We start from the raw sequence: 20,122 nt of genomic DNA, 5'->3' as shown, positions 1-20,122 counted from the left end.
CTCAGTCTTTCTGCTCAAGGCATCTGCATTAGCATTCTGCCTGCCAGATCTGAACTCGATCTTGAAATTAAACTGAGCAAGATCTGCTTGCCATCTCATCTCTGTCGCGCCAAGTTTGGCTGTTGTCTGCAGGTAGCTTAGAGGATTGTTGTCTGTGAAAACAACAAACTCTGCCCCCAGTAGTACATCACGAAATTTCTCTGTTATTGCCCAATAAAGAGCAAGAAGTTCCAATTTCATACTACTGTAGTTGTTCATGTTCTTTTCATGGGGCCGTAGTCCTCTGCTGGCATACCCAAGAACAACAAGCCGACCATCTTGCTTCTGTGATAGTACAGCTCCGAGTCCATTGAAGCTAGCGTCAGTCTCTAGGATAAGCGGCTTCTTGAAGTCAGGATGACCTAGCAAGGGCGCGGATGTCAACTGGTCCTTGAGTTCCTGGAACGCATTGGTACAGCTGTCATCCCAAGCCTCTGCAACTGACTTCTTGTTGACCACTTTCCTAGTGTTGGATTCCTTCCTTTTTTTGCCATTGCGACTATTCTTCTTCTGTTGCACTCCTCCTACCAGATTATGAAGGGGTGCCGCAATGGTCGCAAATCGGGGAACGAACCTCCGATAATACCCGGCCAGTCCAAGGAATGACCGGAGTTCGGTTTCGTTCTCGGGAGTCTTCCACTCCTGGATAGACCTTACCTTGTCTGGATCAGGAGAGATGCCTCCCTCTTCAACCATATGACCCAAATATTTGAGTTTCCTTTTGAAGAGGTGACATTTCTCGACCTTGACTTTCAGGTTCATCTTTCGAAGACGCCCAAGGACCATCTCGAGCCTTCGAAGGGTTTCATCGAAGTCTCGTCCGAACACAAGAATGTCATCCAGGTAAGTCAGAATCGTCTGGAAGTTCTGGTCGCCGAACCCCTTATCCATTAGCCTCATGAAGGTAGCTGGTGCATTGCATAAACCGAAAGGCATCCTTACGAATTCATACAACCCACCAGTACCAACGCGGAAAGCCGTCTTCTGGATATCCCTCTCAGCTACCGGGATCTGATGGAATCCATGGGCAAGATCCAAGCTGCAGAAGAAGCGAGCTCCTCTCAATGCTTCTAATGCCTCTTCGATCCTTGGCAGAGGATATGCGTCTTTATGCGTCTTAGTGTTAAGAGCGCGATAGTCAACGCATAACCTCAGCTTGCCATCCTTTTTCCTCACCAGAACCACCGGGGCTGCATAAGGGCTTGACGATTCCCTGATGACACCCTTGTCAAGATATTGTTTGAGGTAGTCCCTTACCTCTTGCCAATGATGCGGTGGGATCCGCCTATGTGGGACCTTGACGGGAACATCATCCATTGTATAGATTCTATGTTCCACATCTTTACATAGGCCAATGTCATCCTCATCTTGACTGAAGACGTCCAGATACTTCCCTATGAGCTCCTCAAGAGCTCTATGCTGCTCCTTGGAGATGTCTCCTAGCTGCATCCTCTGAAGTATTTGTTCGACCACAGGAGATGAGGATTGTCGATGCTCTTCAACCCAGACTGCTGATTGCCTTGCCTGTCGGTTGACTTCAGAAGCATCGCTGACGATCCCTATTGGTGTCCTTGGATGAATGTAAATGTCTCTGTTTGAGAGATTCAACACAGGGACATTCACTAGGCCATTCTCGGACATCTGGAGGAAGGAAGATATTACCTTGATGCCAGGCTGGAGATGTTCTCCTTCGATTTCCTCGACAATCACAGTACGAATCTCCCCCCTCCTTGCAGGCCTTACCGAAACCTGCAATGTCTGCAGAGACCTTCCCTGGAGCAATACTGGTCCCGTCCCGGCAACTCTACCCAGCCCACCAAGCTTGGTCGTGAGGTTCACGCAGGAGATTTCCTCATACAAGGCCAAGACACTAGCCCAAGTAGCGTCTCTCTCACCCTTGAACTTATCTAGGAAATCCTCCCCAAGCTCGTTGCGCAGTTCATGCCGCATGTCTCTCAAGACATTCGAACCGATTACTCCAGGGACCCGCCTCTTTCTATCACTCAATGCTTTGGGAGGGTCCCTCACAACAAGGAAGCCCATGTTGTGAAAGCTCCTTCCAAGCACCCGAACTGTCAGTTCGACGTATCCACAGTAGCGGATTGTAAGTCCTTGGGCCCCGCTGATGCTGAGGATGCTAGACACATCTACCATCGACTCGTGGCTGAGGTATTTCCTGAAAAATGCCTCAGTCACAGTCGATACCTGTGCTCCTGTGTCTATCAAGCACCTGACACATCTTGCGGATCCAAGATCGAGGATGACCTCGGGACAATCTCCTACTGCTCTCTGTAAGAGAATTGAGCCGTCAACTGACCCACCCACCGTCAGGCTCTTGACGGTGGGAGTTACCCGTTTAAATCTGGGTTCTCCTTCTTTGGCTTTCTACAGTCCTTCTGGAAATGCCCCTTTTCGCCGCAGTTGAAACATTTCCCATCACCAGGTGGAGTCTTCCGGGGTTGACGCCTGGACAAGATCGCATTAATCTTGTCCAGTTGTTTCTGCTGCTGCTCCATCTGCTCGGCCTGTTTCTTCAGCAGCTCCATCACTTCCGGGTCCGCAACCATGGTCCTCACCGAAGCGTCCTTCCGTTTTGTCTGGACTGGGCCTAGCCACTCCAGAGCCCTATCTCGAAGCTCAAAGAAAGAAAGCTGCGGAGACTCTATATTAAGCCTCCTCAGCTCCCTCCTTAGAGCCTCATCCCTCACTGCCTCGGCAAACCTGCTCTTCAGAGATGGCTCGCGCTGGACCTTGAGGGTAGGATCCAGCTGAACCATTCTGTCAAACAGGTCTACCAACTGTAGTGAGCAGCTCAGAAGGTCAAAAGAAGGTCCCTGTTCGAATGAGTAAAAGCTCTGTTGGAGCCTTGGCAGTGAATTTCCGTCACCAAAGACTTTGGTTAATACAGAGAAGATCGATTCAGGGTCATCTTTTATATCTTCTCCCCTCCCGCTTACCTCCCTCCTGGCATCACCTTCGAGGTATTCTCGGATGAAAGCCGCTGCTTCCTTTCCCTTGATGCCTCTGAGCTCTAGCTGGGCCCTGACACCGGCTACCCAATCATGGACTCCCTGGTCCGATTGGCGAGTAGGCCTACCCGCGAAGACTTCCAGGCGCCTTCCTGGAGCTACGTAGACCGGCCTGGCAGCTTGCACCTTCCCAGTCTCCTCCGCCTTCACCTCTCTGGCCTTCAGTGCCGCCTTCAGCGCCTCGATTTCCTCTTTGAGCTCCTGCACGTCCATACCTAAACCCTGTGATGCACAGAAGGGAGACCTATCGAAAAATACAGCTATATATATCACATTAATAGATCAGGTAAGCTGAGAGTTTACACTTATGACATATATCACAATGATCACGTTGATGCACTATTCATAGTCCCGTATAATAGTCTTCTTTATCAATGTTCATTGTCCGTTCATAGTTTTTCCAATGTCCACTCTTGATATTTCACACGTCTCGCTGTACTTGCTTCTGATCAGTCACTTGCTCTAACATTAATCCGCTTGGTCCATCAGTTCTGATCCTGGGGGTCGCAGCTAGCATACATCCTGTTCTGTTCTTCAGAGTTCCCAAGAGTCCAGCCTCTCCAAGATCGATACGGTCTCTCAAATGATGATCAGCAATCTCTTCGTCTTACTCCTTAGGGGGTTACGTAGACATCCTGCCGACTACGCCATTAATGTGACACACAAAATTGAGATGAATATACGACTCAGAATTGCGGTCTAGGTTCTTTTGATGCCATACTTTATTTAGAAGAATAACAAAAACCCTGGAAAACAATAGAAAATAAAGAATCATAAATTGTCATATACATCAAGAGTTTCAATACAACAATCAGTAATAAAAGTAGTAAGCTGGTAGCTCGACTCTACTATCATCACATTACATGTTTCACTCAACCAATATGCAATAACACGACAAATTAAGGCGTTATATAAACGTATAATAGAATAGAGAGAAAATGAGAAGAAGGAAAGAGATACAAAGAATAAACATCAAAGAAATTATATATTAAGTTATAAGATAACATGAATGATTAAATGAATATATGTAATGATAAATAGAACATGATGATTGTCAAAAAGAATTTCATTAAAATGAACTCAAATACTTCAAGCTGATATCAATAATGAATTATGAAAAACAAAACCCTAACTTGAAATACAAGTAAAAGATTAAAGTTAAACCAGACTAAAGTTAAATCAGATTAATAATTAAATCAGATTAAATCTCAAGTATGAACAGACCCTAGTACTCCCCAAAGTACATTGCAATTAAATAACAAGTTGTTTCAGTGTGAACAGGGCTAGTCCCTGGACAATAATACTACATTCCTGAGTGACCCTATCACCCCTAACCTAAACAATGACCATGAAGCTCCACAGAACTTCTGCAGCATGTGCCGTGATTGATGACGTCACACTACCAACTACTACTATGAATGATGCAACTGGCCAACAGCCCCAATATGTATCAGAATGCTGTCTGTCGCCTAGCAACAGCCTTAAAGGTACTAAGTTTCTTATAAACTTAAACTACGCAAACATCAATGCAAAGTATGAATATCTACAGATGAATCTAACATAATCGAGCAATATCATTTTGGATATAAATCCTAAATATAATGCTAAGCAAATAAAGTCAATTTCTGACCATACAGAAATTATTAGATGAAACTAATATTATTTAGCACAATAATACTGATAAAATAACGAATGTTACTTTAAGTAAAACACAACAATAATATCATTTCTCCTCCAAGAAATACGAACAAAGAAGTTTATGAAGCATGATTGGATTATTTAAGTCAACGGAATTATGTAAACCTCAATTAGAGTAATTAATACAAAATATCCACGCGAATCATGTTCGATAAAATACTTCTAGACCTTTGTCTTAACACAACATATGAAATCAAATCAAATGTAGCACATGTATATCAAATAATACATTAAGGAACATTCATAACAAAAGAAATAGAAAACACATTTAAAGGATCAAAACGAAATTGAACATACATATATCTCACAGAAAAAGTACTAACTTATCCTAAATATTTAGAGAACTAAATAGATGATATTCTTAATCCATTTTTAAACAACACTGGTTAAAGCAAAACATTTATAAATATCATTATTTAAAACGTGAATTAGGATTCAACTTACCCCTAATGGATTGGATTCGACATGGAAAAATCAGTGTTGAAAATATATTAAGATGTCTTCTCTCTAGATGTTGTCTCACAGGTGGTGTGAGATGGAATGAATAGGATACAATCTTCTTCATTCAGATTCTCTCTGCCTCCACCCTTCCACAGGTGACCACAACATTCCTATGAGATGACTTTAGGACTTTCTACTTTCTCTTTCCAATAGCGAAGTGTACAGAAAAATCTCTGCACTGGACAGAGGGAATTAGTCATGGATTATTCTAAGAAAACTCTATTCAGAAACTGCCCAGTGTAGATTATACCAAACTACATGCAATACATATTACAAGTTATAACCGAAATTACAATACATTGGCAGTATTACACTATTTAATTCTGGGATGTTACATATATAAAAACGATTCATTCTCCATTTTGTGAGTTTCCGCGTATATGATACAAGTATAATTTCAGCGAAGGTTTTACATGTAGGAATCTGAAATTGCTCCCACAGAATCCTGATTATACTCTTTTTTTCTCTCTCTCTCTCTTGTGAGAGGGTTAAAAGTGATATAAGGCACATTTTAGATGGTTTACTAGCTGATTATTCCACAAAATAATCTGAAAAAAACATTTGATTGAGGCTCTCACTTTTCATATTATTTTCAAAATTCTTGTAATACTCCTGGCATTTGTTTCAGTCTTTCTTGACGTAGGTCAATTGCTTAAAAAGATATCCCACGATTACCTTCATCGATCACTTCTCGTTCGATGCCGCTTTAGAATGATCGGGGATGTAACTGCATTGTGTGAATGTAGTATAGTGAGCGTGAAAAGAGGGGAAGCTCGAGCGCAAAGAGGAATTAAATTTGATATATCTGTAAGAAATAGAGAAGACATCTTTAAATTCCTCCTCATCATATAATTCGAAATCGGATTATGACCATGTTTATGAAGGAAATCAAATGCACAAAATAATGTCAATCAATGGGAGGTTTGCATGTCGCAGGACTCTAAATCTGATTGATTATTGCGTTCTGTTTGTGTGAAAGCTTTGATATTCATCAAATCTTAAGGAATAAAATTATATACTTTGATATAGTCTAGTGATCTAATGAAGTGAACTGAAACAAACCGAAAAGGATTTGATAACACCCTAAATTATTGTTGAATCAACGTCTAATCTATGAGTTTGTAATCAAATATGTGCATAGATGCAGATCTTAATGAGCAAAATGATGGATTCGAAAAAAGGGTGGTTTACAGTAAGTATACTAGATAAACAAGAAACAAAAAAATGATTAAAAAAATCAACCTCCATATTCATTGTATCGGCAAGAATGAGAGCTACTTCAGACAAAGTGGGCTGTAAGTATATAGATAGAAGAAGGGGAATTTTAAAATCTTCCTAAAGCGTAGAAGCAAATTTACGTTTTTTGAATTTCAGGAGATTTCAAAAGAAAAGTCTCAGTGTCCATTGTCTATTGTACTTTACAGAATAAGTTTTTAAAAAGAGGAAAATCGTCAATGTAAACCTTTTATTCGAACAGGAAGCCCCCCCCCCCCCCGCCCCCTCCGAACCCCGAAAAAAAATCGAAAGGAAGGGGAACATGACACCCGTCCATCATCATAATCGCCGCCGAGGATGACGCATGGGATTGCCCATCATAAAACGGTAGGCAGTATAAACCTGCGGTAATTCAATATAAACTCCTGACAGACACGTAACATAGACATTGTAGTCCCATGTGTTTGTTTTTCTGTTTGCGCTATTCCCGTTGGTCATTGACATCATAATTATAGGAAATAATGTGCTTGTCTACCTGTCAGGCGTTCCTGGAAAACATTTGGGAATCACTTCCAGGATCGAAGGAGTACGTGGATGTCTTAAATTTTACTAGGGTATTAAGTCTAAACCATAAACAAGAAATTAAAACATATAATTTCTCTTTCGTTTCAATTCAATCTCTGCATCTCTGGTGAGTTGTAAATTCATTTACCTTTTTTTTTATTCAGTCAATGATGACGTAATGTTTATTTCATGACGTGCACATACAACAAACAATTTGGAGGAGAGCTGATTGTGAATAAGAAATGGAAAGGAGAGAAATGTGAACAATATTATTATTAAGAATTACAATAGAGCCGTTAGAATAAGTCTTTAAAAATAACAAATTTCGCTCGCTGCCAGTGTCCTCAACATGAAAATTAAAACAAAAAATATAAAAAAGTCCACCAATTAAACTCCTATTCTAAAAACTAGGTTCAATGCCGGGGAAAAAATGAATTAAAAAGGTTTAATTAAGAGACAAAAAAATATACCTACATTTGATTTTGTTAAATTATTTTTCCTGCAACGCCCCATATCATGAGAAAGAAACAAGATTTCTTGACTGTTCCTACACAATCGAAATGAAGATTTGGTTTCATCTATCATCCCACCCACGTATTTAAACCCTAAGCTGATAATCTCATAGTACAGGTGCAGTAAATGAAATAGATACAGCCAGAGGGAAATTCCCTCATTTTCAAATAACAGTGAAGTAACAGTGATTAGATGAGTTTTCTGCATGCAGGTTTAAATCCAGCCTGTATGTCTCACGTATCGCAGCGGCAGTTTCACTCGAGCTGTCCTAAAAACCCGTGGGTTATGAGAGGCCGCACCACATGTAAAAGGTATGTTGGAGGAGTGTCACGTCCATATAGTGTGCATTTTGCCAATACCAGGAAAGCATGATCAATGAAAACAAGAGAAAAAAGGATATACATGTATAACTCATAAGATGTATTGGGATTAGACGGTCCTCGTTGTTTATATGGAAATTAATTTCCCTCATGTTTTCTTAATGTGATAATATAACGGACCAGAAAACACCTACAAATAAAATAGTTGTTGGACAAATTAGTCCTTTTTTATTCTTATTCAATTGACTGTGATCGAAAAGTGAAAAGCATAGAAGATAACGAAATATCAAGATACAATTACATCTGAACGCGAAGAAAAACTTAGCCTCGGAAGATTTGGTATTACATTCTCTTTATTAAAAGCATATTTATGTGAGAATATACTTTTAAAAATCCACCTTCTGAAAGAGATATTCATTATTTAGATAGCTTCATGTTAACTAGAACAACCATGTAACAAACACGACATTTATAGACATATTAATATGGGGTGTTAGTATTCATGGAGCAGATAAATTTCAACCAGGTCCATTTTTCACCGTATTAGAAAATGGCCGTGAAGCACCACACAACGACCACATAATCTTTATAATCACGAATGCATGCAATGCTATCCTTACACACACAACACTCCATACACATACACATTCATGGAGAGTAATATGCAAACTGACACACGCATACGCACACCCTTCCTCAAACACACACACACACACAGGTCAGAGCATTGGGAAGTACATATTATATTTATTACAAATTTAGTAATGATGATATAATAATATTCCGCATTAAGCGCTTTACAAGATTTTTATTGCCACCCTGACCATCAGATCCTGACAGGCCCGCACACAATGTATGCACTTTCTCCACTCCCTGGGAGCATTCCAACAAGAGTTCCAAGACTCACATTGAAATATTCAGGCCAGTGTGTACTGTCACTCTTATATTGATATAATTTTCAAGTACTAGTACCAAACTGAGATTTTTTTTAAATCTTGATGGCTATGATCCTGTGTCTTGTTTGCTTCTTTTAAAACAACGACAAATCAAATTCATGCAAATGTCACTATTCATTCGAGCATGTATTGGCAAGGTCAAATTAAAATTCAAATTTATTTATTTCACTTTCATCAAACAAAAACAAATTGTATGCCATATATAAACATAAATATTTGTATCCGTTGCAACAACAACAAAAATAATAATACATATGTTGTGATAAAAACACTAAGACAATTTGGGCAACACATAGGTTTAAAATATGTATATTATTTTCCAATAGAAATTGAATTAAGATGGAAATGGAGGGACCAACTAAAAAGCAATGCTTGTACAATATGGGCCCCTCAAAAAATAGATAACACAACAAATAACAAAATAACAAAGTACAAATACAGGTATATGTAATCAAATGAGAAAAAAATAAATAAATGAGAGAGAAATAATACTCACAAAATAAATACGAAGTTATCAAAAAATATAGTTTGATATAGGTCAAAACAACCCGTCCTAAAATATATCCACCCTTCCCCACCCCACCCCCCCCCCCTGAAAAAGAGAAGAAAAAAGGGGAGAATGCCCTGAGAAGATGGATGGGTGCTGCTGAACGTAGGTAGAACATATACCATCGTGGACTCAAGCAAACTGGATTCAATGATGTGTATGAAAGGAGAAAAAATATATAAAATAACCTGGAAAGAATATAGTGCACGAAAAATGTGATTGATGCCGTGAACAAATAACCGGTAGGAAGGCGGATAAGCGGACAGGAAAGAAAGATAAAATAGAGGAGAGGATAGACACAATAATGTATGAGGTTCAATAACGAGCACATCTAAGAAGGACTTGTGTCAGATTTTTTTTTCAATAAAAAAAGGATAATGATTATTTTATGTTTTAATTATAGTCTTTATAGTAATAATGATGCCTTGACAGAGATGATGAATTAGACTTAATTTGGGAGTATATTATAAGATTTTAATAGAGATAATTTGAATTTAGTCTTAAAAGAGTTCAAAGATTTTGCAGTTGTTATATCATTATGAAGTGAGTTCCATAACTTCGGTCCATCATATATAAAATGTGTTCTGAGCCAGCAAAGTTCTTAAAAGTGGTAAATAGAATTCACCCAATCGCCTTGTTGGATAGTTATGAATGGATTGATTTTTTGGAAACATTCAATTAAATACATTTGGAAGGTTGTTGTTGTTATAGTTATATATAAACTGACCGAGATTAAACAAATATAAGTCTTTAATTTTCAATATTTTATGTTAAAAAAAATAATGGGTCAGTATGATACAAATATACTGTGTGGCTTATGATACGAAGAGACTTCTTTTGTAATAGGAGTAATTTGTCTAAGAGTGTTTGTTGTGTATTACCCCACGCTAAAATTCCATAATTTAAATAAGGCAATATAAGGGATGAATATCATGTAAGCAGGGACGATAATGGTAAACAAAATTTCAGCTTGTTAATTATACCAATGTTGCGTGAAATAGTTTTACATATGTTATCTATGTGGAATTTCCATGAGAGCTTATTATCGACTGTTATTCCAAGAAACTTAATATGGGATACATTTTCCAAGGGAGTTCCATCCAAAATAATATCAACAGGAAGTGTATTTATAGAGTTGCTTAACAACATATATTTTGTTTTTTGAAGATTTATTGAGAATTTATTTGCTCTTATCCATTGGGTGACATTTTCTAGTTCAGAGTTGATTATATAAGGTTCTAGTCATCCAAAAATAATTTTATTAACTAATTTCCGTTCTTGCTAGGACTAATTTATACAGCTGCATCAGCTAAAAAAATCATTTGAATGAAGAAATTGATCCACTTTCCGATCACTTTTCCGACTGAACATCATCCTTTCCAGAGTATTTGATTGCTCTGTTTATCGTTTCGTTCCATCTGTATTTGCACACCAAAAATATCGAAAATAGTAAAGTCTTCATTTTTATGATCTAGTCCGGGTGAAGATTATTGCAGGGTGGTTAATTGACTCTGAAGTTTTTCTTAGAAGGTAAAGATGCCAAATCAATCATTGTCTGATAAAGATTAAACTCTCAACTTTTTTTTTACGAAGGAGTATGGGACCTACATTTTCTTGAAAAGATTTATTGTAGAAAAGTAGATTCAAACAAGTATGTTGGTTCATTCATTCTCTTCAACATAAGGTTTTCTCGTCGTTGGATAATTTATTTCCATAGCCAGTTTGGCAAGATCATTGATTTTCTTTTAATGATTGGAAAGAGAAATCAGAAGTTGTACAAGACCTTTTTAATTAAAATTTATCTTTATGTAACTCACTGACAGGAAGAAAGAAATGCCTCGTTCAAGAGTTGATTAGCTGAACTATTTTAGCCCGGTCTACATCATTCAACAACTTTCTCTTTAATACTTGTTTACCGATTTTTTTTCTCTCTCACTTCATTTTTTCTTTGTTGTTTTATTTTGCAGTTTAATTTCCATATTGTATGAAAAAATTGGGTAATTTTCTGAAATGAATGAGAAGAATGAACACAAACAACAAAATATTCAAGCCGAACCTTTCTTCATACATATTCTATAACTCTGATTCCACATAATCTATTAATAAAAACATCAAAGAATCACCAAGCCTTAATTCTTTCAAATATAAGCTCAAAAATTTCTCCAAGATAACCATTGAATTTAACTCTTCATCACTCAAACTCTTGTATTTTTTTTTTAATCAAACATGATTATCATGTCACGTACGCTTTTCCATCTCTTTCGTTTTCCTGTTGATCAACGAGGTCCGTCTGTGAGTGCTGGGGCTGGATTCTAGAGACCTTTAATCTCTCTTTTTCTTATTTCCTTTTCTATTTTAATTTCCCCGTTCATGCTCAAGTTGTTATTTTGATTTTATATGCTATGCAACTACAAGAATATTTATTAGGAGGCTGCACTATACAAGCTCCGCTTTTTAGCAGCCTCCTCCATTTCCAACCTGATATGTAATAATCTTGAATATAATTTTTGTACAGGAATACTTGAAATATGTTTTGTTATTTATATGTTAAAATGTACAAAATAAACTGTAATTGTTGAAAATGGAAATAAACGAAATGAAATGAAATGAAATAATCAATAGAATAAAATATATATAGGCCCTACTAACAAACAGTTGATGCACATAAATAGTTTGGATCTATATCAGATATATGTTTGATTATCTTAAATGATTTTTATTTACTTAATTTCCAGATGTTGAGATTTTTGGTTCGAAATCAAATCAAAAACAGAATATGACATTATAAATCATTCTGTAAATCGATCCAGATAAAACAGACAGCACAGCAGCGTATACTTGGGCTTGTCCTTCGCCACCCCCCCCCCCCAACAAAAAAGGAAGAGTGGGTCACTACGTGGAAGATGGGAGCAAGGAAACACTACTACTCCCCCCCCCCACAAACACACATACACACACAATGTTGAAGGCCTGCTATACTACAAGAAAGCATCGATTGGAAAGTTGATTTCAAGCGCATGCAGTCACCAAATTTAATGCAAATACTTTTTGGCATTCCTAGATGAAGTCACGTGCTTAAAGATTTGTTCATGATGAATCATGTGACTTCATCATAATATCTCTTCCATCAAATCCATAAGGATCAAAATAATTAAAACGTTTTATGGTAACGAAGAGCCACATCGGCAGTAATTTATTTAAAACATAGTTTAACAGCAAATATGTGCTTCAAATTTGAAATTTCTAATGAATTCATGCTGGGGAGTAATCAACTGGACTACGACGCTCATTATGGCTACATTGTACATGAATAACACATTTGGTAATTGCTTATATTATTTTTTTTATCAAAAAATAGAATACGACGTAAACCAAATCATTTAATAGCATAGGGAAATTCCATGAAAATATGTACGTCCGACCCCATGTATGTGAGAAATGTTCTATCTCTGATTTCTGGTTATTTTGACAGTCTGTAATGTTCTCAAATGATCATGACTTGGTCAGTTTATGAAGTAAGACGAGAGAAAAATGGGGGTCTGATAATTTATGATTATTTTACGGAACTGCCCATTATCTACCCATTTCATCATCGGGAGTAAAAGAATAAGAAAAATAAGATGATGAGGTGTTTGTTTTTGTTGCAAGCAAATAAATATCTATGATATTTGTCACAAAACACTGCGTCAACCAAAGGTTATTATATAGAAATATATCGGAAAAAACAACTCATTCGTACAAACCTGTATTCGCAAAGGTGTGTTTTGCGAAAGGCAAGGTTGGCTATAGAAAAATACCGAGATTAAATGATTTTGCAAATTAAATCTTATACACAAATCTAATAAGGATATTTCCCTATCTAACAAATCCTCAAGGGTTAGCTACAGATAATTGTGTCTCACCTCATTTGCTCATTGTAACAAGTTTTTTTCTGTTGATCTGTCTCATTTAAGAAATGACTTTAACGCCGTTACTGTTCCATAATGACGTAAGCACTTGTTTTTGCCTTAGATGTATGATCTCTTCTCAACGTTCAATTTTGTTTTGGAATAGGGCAATCCTTGTATTTCATAATCATTATCTCTCAATATCAATCTTGTTTATTTTGCGTATGTTTCAGTCTTTATTTGACGTATACATGGTTCCGAGTAAACATCTCAGCAAATTACAATCATTTAGTGACAACAATCAATTATTCTTTTCAAAATATAGAGAATTTTCATTATTTTCTTTGCAGTTCCCACCTATACCCTCCTTTCGTCTCGCTCTACCCTTTCGCTGTCTCTCTGCCTGTCTGTCTGTCTCTCTGTATCTCTCTGTATATAAACACAACATCAAAAGTAAGTTCCCCCCTAAAGAACCCCATCAAATCTGCCAGTGTTACAAATTATTCAAGTTGAAACCAAGTATGGGATATACTGTAGCTATCAGATTCTCGAAAATAAAAGATATCCGTGACTTCAATGCTGAATGAGCACAACGCAAATAGAAGATGACGCATTTCAAAAACAGCAAAATCTGTGATTTATTGACTTTTTCTTTATCAGACAGTATACAGTTTAAAAACTGTTAACAGTTTAATAATGTGTAGCCACCACATTTGTCAATGACTTCTTGGCCTCGTCGCCTCATGGTGTTCACGAATCTTGTGGCTCTTTGCTGGGGGATGGCATAATTGTAACGCCCCTTGAATGGAATCCTGACCTTGGCAATGCTCTTAAACTGCATTCCACTTCATGTTTGATCACTTTGAAATGAATTTAAATCACTCTTGCGATTTTGAAGATTACTCATATTGTCCTTAATTTGTGATTATTCAGCCGTGGAAGCAAGCATTACTGTAATTTTTACAGAACAAATCATTAAAACGCAGATTTGCTGTTTCTGAAATGTGTCATTTTTTTGTTCACGTTTCATGTGCTCATGCTGCCTTTAAGTCACGGGTGTTGCTAATTTTCCAAAAAAACACTTACAATCCTAGCTGTATCCCTTGCTTGGTTTCAACTTGAATGACTTGTTTTACTGGACGATTTGAAGGGGTTCTTTAGGGGGGAACTTACTTTTGATGTTGTGTTTATATATTTTCCCTTCGAAACTCTCATCTGCTTTCACCATCTAGCTGCCATGCAAATCATAAAATAAATGCTCTTTTCTCTATTTTTCATTTTTAGATTTATATTACCGTTCATACAAAATAATAAACTGGCTCTGATACTTAAACAAAAACAAGTACACACAGCGCATGATACGAAGAATGCTGACAGCATGTTCATTTATTTCAATCTAGGATAAAAAGATCTCTGTCGATTATAATAACTCCATCAAGCTATGAGGCATAAGTGCCGTGGTCGGGGATCGAACCCCGGACTTTGACGTGTGTCGTGAGGCGCCTTACAATAGACCACTCATTCACATGCAGCATCGCCACATAATATACCAACACCGTGATATTGTCGAGTGTTCTAAGATATCGGATATGATATAGGTATTCCGAATTTGACCCAGACCCGCTTACATCTCTAAATTATGTGTACTCTCTTGTGCTCTATATTCATGCAACGAATAATAACTTGTATGTATTTTTATCTGTAATGCCGAAACGGTTGCTGCTATATTGGTACCAATGTATGCGCATTCCTATTTTCATTGCCAAAAAGTTCCTTTCTGTACCCGTACTTGTAATCATATCAAATTCACTCGTAATTCAAAACCATATGCAAACAGCTACACGGTGCCGAGTAAAGCAAATTATGGCATTTAATCGTCGATTTAAAATTCGAGATTTAGATATCGTTTAAGAAGAAAGGCCCGGTAATTTACCAGTCAGTAATAGACTATTATTATAATCAACCTGCATGAGGCATTTTATTTACACGTATGACTTAAGGGTGTTTAGTGAAATCTGAGGACATGATAAGGTACTCATCATGTTTGGTCATTATCTAATCAAGATATTGTTCAACTGAGGCAGTGCCAGCAAATCGTAATCCAATCTTATCATTGACGTAGACAGATAACAAACGCCAGTGCGATGTGTTGTTGACTATTGCCACTGGCGCTACTCAAATCTCGGTATAGCCTGGACTATGTTCATGTTGGTTCCTAAACATGCTAAATGGGACGTGACCGGATGCACGTTTAAGGGGCGAGAATTATTCGAGCAAAGGGGGGGGGGCGGGTAATGGACTGGGAATATAAGGATTCCATCTGATCCCATGGCAAAGAAAAAAGAGAAAGGGGGCGGGGAATAGATGGAGGCGGGTAGCTGAAGAGAGGTTGAAATGAGAAGACATGCAGGCTCAATACACCAGTAGAACAGGCTGTCATTCTTAAATGCCAGTTTTCTATAAAATGATCGTAAATATTATTAATTTTGTATGGTTTCGTGTTCATTGCAAACTTGCCTATTTCCAAATCATTTTGTTGCATTGCATGTAAATTTCAGTACATTTAAAATAATCATCATACAATATTCAAAATACACTATATCAGAATGAAAATATACAAAAAACAGGAAAGAACGCCAACTAATGCCTGGGGATAATTGAAAGAAATTTATGTTAAAAGACTATCATTATTTACATTTCAACATCATGAACAAATAAAAGACATTTAAAGACATAATACGCAAATGCAGGTTTACAGGTTTATAAAAAGGAGGAAAGAACGGAACGAAAAAGAAAGAAAGGTAAGAAAGGAGAAATGAAAGAAAAAAAGAAAAGGGAGGAATTATGCCCCACCAGGCATTAGTTGATATCGTGCGTATGCCTTATCACCATAGTATTTCATATTTACTATGACCACTGACGACAGTTTAATCTGCATATATACAGCATGATGTTTAAATTAATTACTACTTTACGTTAACGGCATGAATCGAAAGGGAGGGAGACCGACTAGAAAGCAATAGAGTAAAGTCTCCTTTTCTGTAAGCACATTATTTTTATCAATTATTATTATAAAAGTAAGTAGATAAAAGGAACAAAATGAAATGAAATAAAAAATAAAATAAATAAAGAAAAAGAAACTAAGTATAAACTATTTGCACAAATCGTAAAACGATGAATTATACATAAAAAGACAAATTAATAAACACGCTTGTATGTTACGCTTTGAATTGCATTGCCTTGGGAACTGTAAATAGTAATTTATGTCTTTAAGCATGTTAAGAATTTTTTTCAGTTTTATTTAGTTACGTTGTATAACCTCGTTTAAAAAGTGAAAAACAAATGTACATTCGATTTTATGTAATTATGTATGTTTATTTCATGGCTTTTACCGGGGACGAAATCTATGGCTTCACATATCTAACCAAACTTCAGTACAGTTTATTAATATTTACCATTATTGCTAGCTTCTTAATCGCATGGAAAGTGCATGTATATATACATATTTCCAGTTTTGTTTGACGAACATGTATCGCGTGTAGGAATGTGTTTCTCTTATATAATACTTTATATTTTGGGTTGAATGTAAAGTCAATGCACTGCAAAACACTGGCTTTGATTTAATATTAGCCATGATTCTGCCATGTGAGTTGACTATACACCTCACAGATCACCAATTTCAGGGAAAAAATATGCCATGAACACATCATATATATATGACCTCAAAGAATTTTTTTCTCCAAGAAAATGATACCATACTATACTTTTACGCTTGAATTATTAATAGGTATATGTTGATGGGGTGTCACAGTCTAAAGCCTAATCATCCACTTTCTCTAATTTGTAGCTTATTAGGTGAATCACCATAGTTTCTGTGTTTCAGTCACCAAGACAGTTATCATAAGATGTAAAGACGTCTAAAATGATATTAGAAAATAGCAGAAGTCAGTATTTAGGATTTTTATAATAGAATACCTGCATGAAATAAGAACCTTTATTCATATCTCAAAGTTGTTATTGGGGTCACTCTCTCAGATTCTTTCCCAGTACCCTTTGGTAACTCGGTCCTTTGCTTTTTGCTTTTTACATAAGTAGTCTTATCAATATCTTTGTGTGCTTTTAAATCTATGGCTTCTACCGGGGACAGAAACTATATGGCTTCACATATTCAACAAAATGTCAGTACAGTTTATTATTTTTTAGAATTATTTTTAGCTTCTTAATTGCATGGAAATTGTAAATATGACAACTTAAAATAGAAAGAATTAGGTTTATATTCCTATTTCCACTTTTGTTGACATGACATGTGTCACGCGATAAAATGCGTTCCTCCTATCTATATCTTATATATCGGGTTCAATTTAAAGTCCATGCACTGCAAAACGCTGGATTTAATTTAATATTAGCTATGTATCTACCGTGTGAGTTGACTATACACCTCGCAAAATTAATTACAAATTTAAGAAGAAAAAAATATGCTATTACCACATTAATATGTGGCCTCAAATAATTTTTGTCTCCAAAATAATTTGATACCATATTTATGTAGTATTTTTCCGCTTAAATGATCAGTAGGTGTATTTTGTTGTGATGTAAATTTTAATTTGAGCAAAAAAAAAGTTTGGCATGAGTGCAATTTGTAAATATTTGTTTCTTCCTTTATACACTGTAGTGAGTTCAGATGTGGGATATATTATAGTTATGACATTCCTGTAGGGTAAACATAACATTGCATTTCCACCATATTGTTGACGAATAGCGTAAAATCGTAAGTGGAGATCAGTGACGTATCTAAGGCACTTCTTTCAGGGGGAACAAAAAAGGGAAAAAATATGAGGAGAAAAGGCAAAAGGGAAAATGTGCAGAAAGGTGAAGAAACAGGTAATAATGTTTAAAAAAGGTAAATAAAACATTATTAACCTAATCGTCTTGTAAACTGAGGTTGAACTTGCACTTTTCAATTCAGTCCTTCAAAATCTGTTACTTTGCCAACCTGGATAATTCAATTCTGCGAGAAAAACGTTTTTATCCATTATCTTGTTGCAACCTTATTCGTTTGACATAAAGAAATAGTGCATCCAGTTTGAGTACTTTATTCCAACTCAATAATCATTAATTTATTTATTCGTCCGTAAAAAACTGACATAATTAAATGAATAATATCACCATCTAATGCCTGAATCCACTTTCTCTAATGAGCTTATGATGTAAATTCCATTTCTCATAGTTTCTGTTTTTCAGTCAACAATACAGTTCTGACATTTTCATAAACGGTTATGATAAGAGGTAAAGAGGTTTAGAATGACATGAAAAAATAGCAGAAGTCAGTATTTAGGATTTTTTTTATATAAGAATAACTGCATGGAAATGGGACCTTTTGCATATCTTACAGTTGTTTTTCAATGGTACTTTCTCAGATTCTTTCCCAGTACCCTTTGGCGTGCCCTAGGGCTCACGACCAGGTCCCTTGCTTTTTGCAGTATACACCAGTAGTCTTATTAATACACTTTTTAAAACTTTAAATCTATGGCTTCTAACAAGAACGGAATTATAAGGCTTTACATTTTTAACAAAACTTCAGTATAGTTATCGCTAGCTTAATAGTTGCAAGGGAAGTGTAAATATATGGCAACTTTAAATAGAAAGAATTAGACATACCTATTTCCAGTTTTGTTTGACATTTGTCACGTGGAAAAAACGTGGTCCTCGTATCTACGGGGTGAACGTAAAGTCATTGCACTGCAAAACGCTTAGCCAGGTCAGTTGACTATACTCCTCACAGAGCACTAATTTAAGAAAAGAAATATGCCATTAACACATTATAAATATGTGGTTTTTCTCCAAAATAGATTGATACCATATTTATGTAGTAGTTTTACTGATAAATGATCAGTAGGTATATTTTGTTGTGACGTATTTTTTTTATTTGAGCAAAAAAAGTAAGGCATGACTGCAATTTGTAAATATTTCTTTCTTCTCTTATAGTAACTTGAGCTGTGGTATGATATATTTATTACATTCTTGTAGGGAAGACCTAAACATAACATTGCATTTCCCCCATATTGTTGACGAATAGCGAAAAATCGTAAGTGGAGATCAGTGGCGTATCTAGAAGGTGCTTCTTTCAGGGGGAACAAAAAAGGGGAAAAATATGAGGAAATAAAGGCATAGGGGAACAGGTGCAGAAAATAGAAGGGAACAGATTAAAAAATATATATATAATCAATCTGAAATCTTGTATTAATCTTGTAAACTGAGATTGAACTTGCACTTTTCAATTCTTTCTTTTCTGTTACTTTGCCTACCTGGAGAATTTTAATCATTTTGCGAGAAAAAACTTGTTATTCATTGTATGCTGATGCAACTTTTATGGTTGTCTTAAAAAGTATTCGTTCTCAAGAGGGCGCTAACGAATTTATTGCGTAATTTATTGCATATAAAGTCAACGACTATCAACAATCAATAAAAGGGTAGAAGTGAGACCGCCAGACTGGAGAATTTCACATCTAAATAAAACAGACAATTCATGTAAGTGTGACGCATACATGTTTAGTAAATCTGAACTTTCCCTTTACGTCGCACCTGCGTAGTGTAATCAATATTTGCATTGAGATATTCTGAGGTAATTATTTTATGTTGTACTACAGTTATTCTACTTGAAACTAAGATTTTTTTCTAATACTTTGACATTTTGTTTACTTAAACAAAGAATGCATACAGTTTGAAAAAAAAATTCCAACTCAATAACCATTGATTTACTTAATATTCGTCCGTCAAACGGAAAAATATTCTATATTGTTGATACTTCGAAAAGATTATCAGTTTTACGAAGGTTTCCTATTCCGTTTCGTAT

At 36.2% G+C, this 20,122-nt stretch overlaps 1 protein-coding gene across 1 annotated transcript; it reads right to left on the bottom strand.

The window, feature by feature from the left end:
- Positions 1-2,387: 2,387 nt before the first annotated feature.
- Positions 2,388-3,281, bottom strand: LOC129271552 (uncharacterized). The gene has a single exon (XM_064095515.1). It carries the CDS (start codon positions 3,279-3,281, stop codon positions 2,388-2,390), a length of 894 nt encoding a protein of 297 aa, XP_063951585.1.
- Between the last annotated feature and the right edge of the window lie 16,841 nt (positions 3,282-20,122).

This window comes from Lytechinus pictus, chromosome 2 (assembly GCF_037042905.1).
Source record: "Lytechinus pictus isolate F3 Inbred chromosome 2, Lp3.0, whole genome shotgun sequence".
NCBI classification, from domain to species: domain Eukaryota; kingdom Metazoa; phylum Echinodermata; class Echinoidea; order Temnopleuroida; family Toxopneustidae; genus Lytechinus; species Lytechinus pictus.
This window is presented reverse-complemented; position numbering and strand designations above follow the sequence as displayed.